The 10,290-nt window shown below is 54.6% G+C and overlaps 1 protein-coding gene across 2 annotated transcripts in view; it reads right to left on the bottom strand.

Annotated features, from left to right (window-relative positions):
- The window catches only part of SIM2 (SIM bHLH transcription factor 2), a 49,241-nt gene extending 44,257 nt beyond the window's left edge, over positions 1–4,984 (bottom strand). For both annotated transcript variants that reach the window (XM_010220431.2, XM_088539341.1), the window contains exon 1: positions 4,810–4,984. In XM_010220431.2, coding sequence (XP_010218733.2) covers positions 4,810–4,984 — 175 coding nt within the window. The remainder of the gene's footprint in view (positions 1–4,809) is intronic.
- Between the last annotated feature and the right edge of the window lie 5,306 nt (positions 4,985–10,290).

The following is a 10,290-nucleotide window of genomic DNA, read 5'->3' on the forward strand; positions in this document are numbered from 1 at the left end:
CGCCCGCCCGGCCCCGCGGGTAGACGTGGTGCCCGCCCGCCCCGCCGCCCGCTTTCTATGGGTCCAGAGAGAGGGTTTGATGGGGCTGGAGGGGAATATGATCTCGTGGGTGGTGTGGGGAATTTTGTTTGTTTGTTTGTTTTTATTATTTTTAATTCCTCCAGGCAAAGAAGGCTGGGACCACTAGCCGTGCCAGCCGTGGTGGCCCGCGTGGGCACTTGGTGGCCAGATCTGCGGCGTGCCATTGCCCGCAGGAGGGAAGATGCATCCATTCAGTGACTTTTTTATAGTTTATTTTTCTTCTTATAAGAATTCTTTCTTAAACCCTTTGAGGCTGCAGCACAGCCTCCGAGAAGCCACTGGAGCCCTCGGAGTTTTTCACATACACGTGCGGCGAGTGTGCCCGTGCCCGCAGCGGGTACACCGCAAGCCTCGCAGTGCTTTTCATGTCCTCCTCTTCTCTTCTCTTCTCTTCTCTTCTCTTCTCTTCTCTTCTCTTCTCTTCTCTTCTCTTCTCTTCTCTTCTCTTCTCTTCTCTTCTCTTCTCTTCTCTTGTCTTCTCTTCTCTTCTCTTCTCTCCTCTCCTCTCCTCTCCTCTCCTCTCCTCTCCTCTCCTCTCCTCTCCTCTTTCTCTTGCTTTCTTTCTTTCTCTTTCTTTTATTTGTAGGAAAAGAATACTCTCCCTTCGCTAAAACTGTTCTGCCACAAACTGGAAAATCTGCTTTCAAGAGCTAAACGAAAAGTCTAGCGTTTCTACCACCGTTTCGCTCCCTTCCTCTTCGCAGCTTGGGGAAATCGCCTAAACTTCCGGGCATCCGTCAATGTATTTATTTATTTATTTTAATTTTAAATTATTTCTGCTGACACGCGCTAGCCACGCGGGTAGGAAATTGAACGGACCACGGGGACACCCTGGGCTCCCTTTCTCCAGGCGCCGCCAAACCCGACGAAATCCTCAATCCCGGGGCCGTCTGCCCTCATTTCGGTTTCCTGCCTGCAAGTGCCGAAACATTGGGACTGTAAGACCACAAAGGCGCTTACACACAACAATAGATAAACTTATATATATGTATATGTATTTTTGACGAGTCCTGAAACGAATCCCATTTTCCCGAGGCTCGCCGCAGGTTCGTTCCTTAAGTCCCTCGCCCGCGCAGCAGGTCGGGGCTCCGAAGCCTCCTCCGACATTTCCAAGACTCCCGTCTAGCCCGGACGAGGAAACCAACTTAAAGAGACTTAAAGAGCCTCTTCCGAGGCTCTTTTTTTTTTCTTTTAATAAAATAAAATAAAATCTGGTTTGCAGTTGCAAACTCCTCTCAGACGTAAACGTGTCGGGTGGATGAGGCTGACACTCGTCTAAGCTTATTTTAAAGCCGATGATTTTGTCGTTTAATCCACCAGCAGATCACTTTTAAAGGTGGAAAGGGAACGAACACAACGCTGCAGTTCAGAGCACGGGCTGCCGCGCGTTAAACTCGCCCTCGGAGAGCTCTGCGGGCGCCGCAAGGAGAAACTCCTGCCCGGGCAGCGAGAAGCGGCAAATAGCGCTCATTTCACACACTGCCCTGGAGCGAGGCCAAATAAACATAAATGAATAATTTTCAAAAATGATGCTCGTACAAAGCCAGCGTTCTGACGTTTTGCAAACGGGTTTGAACGCGGGGCTCGTTGGGCCGGCTCCAGCCTGGAAGGTGGCTCCGAAGGAGCAGGTCTGGGACACTGAGAGGGGGCTTTGGAGGTAAATCCCCAAAGACGAGACACTTTTTTTTTTTTTTTTTTTTTTTTGTTACTTATTTATGTATTTTGCCAGGGAAAGCCGTGGGGCTCCTTGTATCTTGCATATATCCTCATATAACGCGCCCTCTCTTCCCGCGGCCATCCCGGGCGCGAGGTCCCTCCTGGCGCCTTTTGCCGTCGCCTTTTTTGAGTCCTCCAGCCTTGACTTTACACCAGTTCCCACTTTCCAGGGATGAGAGCGAGTTAAATTGTAATAAGGCCTGCGAATATTTGGGAGTAATTCCCACCTTTTCTCTCCAAATATATGAATTCGTCCATAAACGCTTTCGAAATCCCGGTAGCAATTTTCCTCCCCTTTTCCCCCTTCTTTTTGGGACCTGCTAAAAGGTCACCGGGGGCTGGAGAGCGAGGCCGTGTGCCAGGGCCGTGCGTGGCCAACACTTGTATTAAAAAGAGACAAATCTCGCTCAAACGAGCGTGGCCCGAAGAGGAAAACCAAGAGCACCCTCCTCCCCCCGCCCCGCGGCACAGCATCCCGGCGGATCCCAATCCCTTAGGGAAAAAAAAACAGAAACACGGGAGCGAAGAGGCTGGAAAACAGGAGCTCCTCCAGCGCGGCGCTCCCGGCACGAGACCGGGATCGGCACCGGCACCGGCATCAGGGCCGGCCACACGGCAGCCCCTGCTCCGCCTGGCTTTAGCACATCCTCTGACAGCACCGCCGACTTCCTTATTATTGTTGTTGTTGTTATTATTATTATTATTATTATTATTATTATTATTATTTCTCTTTGGTTTATTTGGTTTTCCTCAAGCTCGTTAATAAATCTCTTCCCAGCACATCAGCGAATTGGTGGAAATAGTGCAATTTGCCTGGGTTTTCTTTACATTTCCTTTACTGCTTTTGAATAGCGCTGGAAAGCGCCGCGCTTCCCGCTGCCACCATCGCCCGCCTCTTGCAATAAGGAGCGGGTCTCGGAGCTACTAAGGAATCAGTTTATTCCGACTGTTTTCTATAGCCAACATCGCCTTTCGGATCATTCATTAATTGCGCGCGTTCCCGTGCGGCTTAACCATCTCTAAATGCGCAGTTTTAAAGTCGGTTTTGGGAAGCGAGTCGGGTAGGGGACAGGTTCACAGTTTAACCAGATTGCCACGACCTGGTGGAAGAAAAAAAAAAAAGGCGGGGAAGGGGATCTTGGTCCTTCCTAAACGCGATTTTTTCTTGCTCCCCTTTCTTTCGTTGGTTCATTATTGGGGGTGGGGAGCAGCCAAGAAAGAAGAAGAAAACGTCTAGCGGTGTATTTTTGTTCTACAGAAACAAATGCCTTGGTGGGAAATCAAAACACAGCAAAGACGGCCTGGGGGAGGCGGCGAGCGGGGGAGGCTCTAGGCTGCTGCCTCCTGAACTCTTAATTCATGAATCTGAAGGTCAGAGCCCCAAAAAACAAAACAAAACAAAACAAACAAGCAAACATATTGCAAAATGTATGGTCCTGGAGCACGAAATTGCGCCTTTCGGGGCACTTCGGGAAACCAAAAAACAAACAAACAAACAAACAAACAAAAACCACGACGATATAAAACCCCCTTTCGCCCTGAGGCGGCCGGGCGCCTCTGCAGGAGGCTTCGGGAGCTCTATCCAAAATGGGAAAAACTCTGGGGCAAAAAGGAAACCTTTGGCAGAACCCTGCCCGGGAGGGCGCGGAGGGGACCCGTTTACACTCATTTACAGCAGCCTCGAAGCGCTGGGACCCTCGCGGCGCAGACGCCTCGCGGAGGGGCTCCCGCTACGTCCCGGCGCGCTCTGGAAATAGAACGGGGGGGTGGAGGATCCAGCGGGGTTTTTAGAAGCGCAGCCCCTTCTCTGTCTCCCCCCTCGCCAGCCTAGACAGGGCGGGGAGCCGCTTTTCCAGGCGACACCGTTGCTGATCCCGCTGGCTGCAGCCCCCGGGCCCGGGAAGCCGCCCCACCTGCCTTTAAAGGTGGCTCCTGGCTCAAGGAAGCACCGGCGCCTGCGAAACCACGGGCCCGGGTGAAAATCCGCTCTTGGCACCGGATGGATCCATCGGCAGCAAGCCTTCCTCGGGGGGGGGGGGTAATTTCATTTATTTATTTTTACTCACTACTCACCCCCCCACCTTTTTAAAAAATATTTATATTATTATTTTAATCCGCAGCCTTTTAACAAAACTCCTTAGGAACCGCGGCGGACTCCAGATCTTCCACTCGGGAACCTGCTATTTCCCTCTCCCCCCGCCACGGCCACCTCCCGCCGTGCACGGGAGGGGCGGGGGGGATCCCCAACAAACTGCAACGCGGCCGCGTTGAACCCCCCGCAGCCCCGAACCGGCCACCGCGAGGGCACAAAACGGGCCCGGGTCCCCGGGACGCCCCGCACGGGGCCGCCACCTCCCTCCGCCCAAGCAGACCCTCAAAATCACCTCTTTTTGGGGGGGAAGGAAGTTGGGGGATATTTTTCCCCGGCCCCCAGGGGAAGGAGGTTTCGGGCCCCGCTGCCGCCGCTCTCCGCGCAGAGCGGGACTCTCCCCCGCTCGGCACCAGCCCCCCAGGCCCATCCCGGCCCCGCTCGGCACCAGGCCCGGCCCGGCCGCGCGGGAGGGCGCCGGGGGCCTCCCCACGGAACGCGGCTCCTTCCCCAGGCCGCTCCAACCCGCACGCACCGCCGGGGCCGCCCGAAATAACCACAGCCCCCCCAGCCCCGCAGGACTAACCCCCACGGGCGGCCGGGCCTGGGCCCCCGCGGCCCGAGCCCCAGGGCCCCGGCGGCAGCAGAGGCTGCCAGGGGCTCCCGGCCTCACCGGGGCGGCAAGAACCGGGGGAGCGAAGGGAGGGTTGGCGGGGGGACCCAACGAGACGGCTCTGCCTCCTCCCTCCTTTCCCCAAAGCTCCAGAGCAGAGCGGGGGTCTCCTCCTCTTTGCAAACTCTTCTGGGCTCTAGGCCTCTCCAACTCCCCCCCCTCCAGCGCCCGGGATGTGAGGAGAGGAGGGTGGTGGATTTGGGGTCCCCCCCGTCCCGTCCGCTGCCCCCCGTGCGTCCCCCGCCGTTACCTTCGGGGAAGACGGCTCGCATCTTGAGGTAGCTGGTGGTGAGGCGGATGATGGAGGCCTTGTCCAGCTGCGAGGTGATGGCAGAGGGCAGGGGCAGCAGTTTGGCCAGTTCGTAGAACTCTCCATTTTCCTTTTCCCGCCTAGTCTTTGCCGCGTTCTTGGATTTTTCCTTCATCGCGACTGCTGCAAGGCGAAGATGACACTGGCATATTAGACCCGATGATTCCGAGCGGCGCGGGGCATGGATTTCGCCTTCGGAGTTAGTGTTTTCGCTTGAGGAGGGGAGGGAGGGAGTTCAGGCCGAATCAAATAATCAAAAACAAAAATAACAATAAAACGAAAAGGGGAGGGGAAAAGGAAAAAAAAAAAAAAAAAAAAGCCCAGCACCAGCAGAAATGGTGCGGGGAGAGGGAAGGCGATCCCAGAGGCACGACAGGCTGCTCGGGAGAAGGCAGCTCTGCTCTGCCCCTGCAATATCTAAGCGCCTCGAAACCGACACTGAAAGACCTACGCGAGCCCCGGGCTGCAGCTGGAATCGGATCTTCTCCTCGACAGGGAGCAAATCACTGGCTGCCCTTCACACGGGGGGTTCTTCTCTTCAATCCTTCCCCGTCCAAAAATAATAGCAGTAGTTAAAAAAAAAAAAAAAAGCAGATGATAATAATAAGAATAGAACGTCCACGCAAGAAATCATAGGACTAAACAGGCATTTCTAGACTTTTTTTTGTCCTTTAAAAAAAAAAAGTGGGAAAAAGGGGGAAAAGCCCAGGTCAGCCGTGTGGCGGAGTGCGGGGCGGTCTGGTCCCAGGGGCGGGGATGCGGCGGCGACGCCGAGGGCGGCTCAGGGGCGCGGGCGCTCCGGAGCCTCCCGCTCCCGCACGCCGCTCAGGGCCGGCGGCGCCGCGTGCCCGCGCCCCCCACCGCCGCCTCGGGGCTGCGGCCGCGGCTCATGCGGCTCCGGCGCCGCTGCCTCCTCCGCGCCCGCGGCGCCGCCTCCGCGCGGGCTCCTCGCAGGCGAGTCCGAAGCGCTGCCGCCGACGGGCGCGGGCTTGATACGTATATATTTTGTCGTCTTTATTTATTTTATTTATATATTTTTTTCTGTCCGAAAAAAAAAAAATCGACGGGTCACGAGTCGGCTTTAGTTGTCACGTATTTTTTTCTTTTCTTTTTTCTTTCCTTTTTTTTTCTTTTTTCTTTTTCTTTTTTTTTCTTTAAGAGCCGATGCCGAGCGGTGGCTCTTTCACGCGCGCGTGCCTCTCAAAGGAAAAAAAAAAAAAACCTAAAAATAATAATAAAAAAGGAAGACTCGCTGGCTTCACCTCCCGCAAGGAGCAGCGACCCTCACCAACATGGCCAGGAGCGAAGGCAAAAAAACCCTCCCTCCTCTCGGAAACCTCGACTCCTCGCCCGAAAACACTGATACCGTTTATTTTGTTTATTTTTCCCCCTTTTCCCCTCTTTCCCTCCCCGCGCGGGGGCAGAGGGAGCTCCGCTGCGCGCCCCTCGCCCGCTTCCTGCGCGCAGGCGGTAGGAGCAGCCGCAGCGCGGGGCGGGGAGGGGATTTGTAGCCGTGACGTGGCCCCGCGCAGCGCCCGCCGCGCAATTAGCGCCTCTGCCGGGGGAGGGGGGGAGCCCGACTTCCCCCCACAACGCGGGCGCGCAGCCCCCACCCGTGCCCCCCCCGGCGCGCGTGGGGCAGGGGTCCCCGTGCAGCCTCAAGTCACGCGAGCGTCTCCCCCCTCGGCGCTTCCGCGGCAGGAGAAGGGGATAAAACGCACATGCATATGCATGCGCACATATGTGCGTATATGTGTGCGTGTGTATATGTTTTTGTGTGCATAAATATATATAGTATGAGTGCACAGAGGTCTACATGGCACATATATAACGCATATATTACCCACACACAGATAATATATTTATGCATATATACATATGCATATAATATTTTACGAGTGCATTATATGGGCTCGTGTATGCAACACATGCATACACATACACGTGTGTGTGCACATATATACATATGTATATGTACAGAGGCACATAGATATACACATATAGATGCTCATATGCGTATAGATGCACATATACACGTATACACATACATGCACACACACGTATCGCGCGGGGCCGAGCCCCGGGCCCCTGCCCAGCCGCCCTCCTGGCCTCCCCGTCGGGGCGGCTCTGGCGAGCGGCCCTCGGGGTCACTCGCCCCTACCTGGCGGCACCGCGCGGGGAGCCGCCGCCGTCGCCGGCTGCTGACCCCACGCGGGACCCGCGGCTTCCACGCAGGGAGTCCCTCCGTGTGGCGCGAGCTGCAGCCGCCGCTGGCACCGCGTCCCAAGCGGCGGGACGAAGCCGCTCGCAGCCCGACTCCTCACTAAAGCCGCCCCGTGCGGCCCACGCACACGCGTGGCAGCAGCACCCCCGTCCTCTCCCGCGTGGGGTGAGCGCCCTGGGAGCCGCATCAGGGGGTTATTTTATTTTATTTTATTTTATTTTATTTCCGCGCGTGGGGGGACGGCGCACAGGGAGGCCGGGGAGCCCTTCGCGCTGGGCGCTTGAAGGCCGGGGAGACACGGGCCGCCCCGCCACGCGTGGGCCTCCTGCAAAGCCGCAGGTCTGGAGCGCCTGTGGCGCGGGGCGCTCCCGGGTGCGGGTGCATTTGCAGCCCTGTGCTCCGGGCGGCATTAAGCTCGATTCGGATCTCAGGTCAGAGCAGAACGGTTGCTGTGGGCAAAAACGGCCCAAAACGGTCCTGGGCGATGCCCCTCTCGCGGGGACACTTTGCGCGAGCCGGGAGACGGCACTGGCCGTCGGTGACAAACGAAGCGCTTCTCTATTTTTTGCTTCTTGTGGACGCCTGCCCCGGCTGGGGCTTTCAGCGAGGGAAGGACAACAAACGATTCGGGAAAAACAACAGTTGGAGAGAAACTTCAGCGCTGCGGGGAAATTCTCCAAACAAAATAAGCACCTCCGCCGCAACTGGAGTCGTTAGCAGAGGGACAAAACTTCTCCGGGAACAACAGAAAAGACCAGATACACGGGGAAAAGTAGCTGCATTTCAAGGCATGTCCTACGGGCTCCTGTACAAGGGGCTTCGTGATCGCTAACCCCGAGGAGGAAACTTTACGGGACACTGCTGAGCAAAATTTACACACATATATATATACACACACATATATGTACACATATACATTAATATATACACATGCGTATATATGTACATGTATACACATACATATAGCAAAAACCGAATAGGTCTCAAAGGAAGGCACCGGGGAAACGCGTTCCATTTGTAAAAAGTCAGGGTAGTTTGGAGAAAGGGCAGGTTTGTGACTACCTGAAACGCAATTCCGAAAGAAAGCGGGGACAAGGGGCGCTGCGGGAGCGGTGGCCCGAGGGGAAGTGGCAGAGCCCGCGGCGGCCGCAGCCCCGCCGGGGAAGCGCCTCCCAAGGCCCCTTTTAGCCAGAAACGCAGCGCAAGGGACGGAACCCAACGAGGATAATGAGGAAAACAATTCACGATGTAAGCGCTCAGATCACACTTCCAATCCCGCGCTATATATATGTATATATATGTATGTATATGTATGTGTGTATATATATATATATATATAACGGCAAGCTACTAGGGCATAAAATGTCCTGTTATTTAACATCCTGATTATCTAACACCCCCTGGTCCGAGACAGAAACTCTTGGCAGTTTGGAAGGCTTTTTTTTTTTGGGGGGGGTGGGAGGGGGTGTATGTGAAATGCGCTGCAGAGGAATATTCCGACTCCCTCCCTTCTCCCTCCCTCCATTTAAATAAAAGAAAAGAACAAGAAAAGGGCGGTGGGGAGGAAGCTCCGAGCCGCCCCGTCTCCCTCACGGCCGGGCCGGGCCGTGCGCGCCCCGCGGAGCGGCACCTTCCCCCTTGGGCGCGGAGGGCCGCGCGGGGCCCCCCACGCAGCCCGCGCGTGTCCGCGCGCCCCGGGCAGCGCTTACCTCGGCCGCGGGGCTGCGGCGGGAAGCGGCCTCCGGGCAGGGGCGCTTCTGCGGGGCCCCGGCTTTGCTGTGACACATTCAGGTAGTTTTCGCCTCTCTCTGTGTCACGGGGAGGCGGTTTGCGCGAGGCTCGCAACGCTGGACGCGCCCGAGAGGGGGAAAGGCAGCCCGTCCTGCGGAGGCAGCCGCGGGGCCAGCGCCTAACTTTTGCCCTGTGTGCTTAGCAGACACGTCAATAGCGAGAAATATCTCCGTGTTTCCTAGGAAAGAACGAAGCTCCGGGTATTTGAACGCTTAGAGCTTCTACCATCTGCTTTAGCGCGAGCTCAAGCACTAGCACTGCTTATTCCCTGCACAAATCCTATAAACGCTAACAAACTGCAGGATTTGCCTAAGTTTCCCGGGCCTCGCAATCTTATATGGATATTCAGTGGGGCCGCCAGTGTGCGTGAGGATTACGGGCTAAGCACGGGCTGCACCATCAACCGTCTAGGGTGCCACTTGAGCATGTCCTCACAAATGAGGAAGGCAGCAAACCTAAGCAGCGACAATACAACCGCTTTGCGCTGGATACTTGACGGGGGGAAAAAAGGAAGTTAAATCAAGGTGCTAGAATTATGAAGCTGTGCAGGACTGAGGCCTCTGGTTGCGGGGGATCGTTTTCGGCCTTTTGCTTGAAGCCCTATAAGCCGCGTTGCTGCTATTGTCCAGCCCTCACCGGCCACGTGGGGCAACGCTTGGCAGAGGGACAGAAAGTTATTTCTACTGGGCAGAAACTGGAAATATCCAGCTGGGCTGCGGATTCCATTTCTAATCAGAGCAGAGGGCAGGAAAAGCCAGTGCCCTTTCTCGTTACACAGATAGCAGGTTTAGAGTTTGTTAGAGCTGCTTGAGCTGTCCAGAAAATACCTGCTGTTTAAAGGTGAAATAAATAAAAGAGTGCTTTCTTTTTTTTTTTCTTAAACTAATCAATTTATTTATGTTTCTGCACATAATGTACGTAACGCGTGGTTTCTGCACACCAAGTGCAGTGGTAATATAGACATACAGTGCTGCAGGAGCTGTCAGGGTTGATGGACTGATCCAAATGCATTTGCAACGTTTGCAACAAATAGCTCCAAGTTAAAAACATGAAAAACTTATGGTTGGATGTTTGGGTCAAGTTTTCAATTCCAGTTGGGATAAGGAGAATAAAGCCCTTTATCTTTTTTTTTTTCCAACCAAATCTGGATTTTGATGATTTTTCTGAAAGCATATTCATAAAACCCAGATAATTGATATTAACTATCATGCCCAAATGTTTGTTTCTGTTCATATAAATTGAAAATCATATTTTTTTAATTAAAGTAGATAGTTTAAAAGATGAAAGGCATCCTTGGGAACTAGAGACAGAATGTATCAATCACTGAGAGGAAACTTTTGGGTTGAAGAAATAGGAAAAACCCGTATGAAAAGCACACTGTGGAATATTTTTGCACTATTTGTCTG

The sequence above is a fragment of the Tinamus guttatus genome, unplaced genomic scaffold (genome assembly GCF_059628265.1).
Source record: "Tinamus guttatus ecotype Peru unplaced genomic scaffold, ASM5962826v1 Tinamus_guttatus_pri_ptg001602l, whole genome shotgun sequence".
Taxonomy (NCBI): domain Eukaryota; kingdom Metazoa; phylum Chordata; class Aves; order Tinamiformes; family Tinamidae; genus Tinamus; species Tinamus guttatus.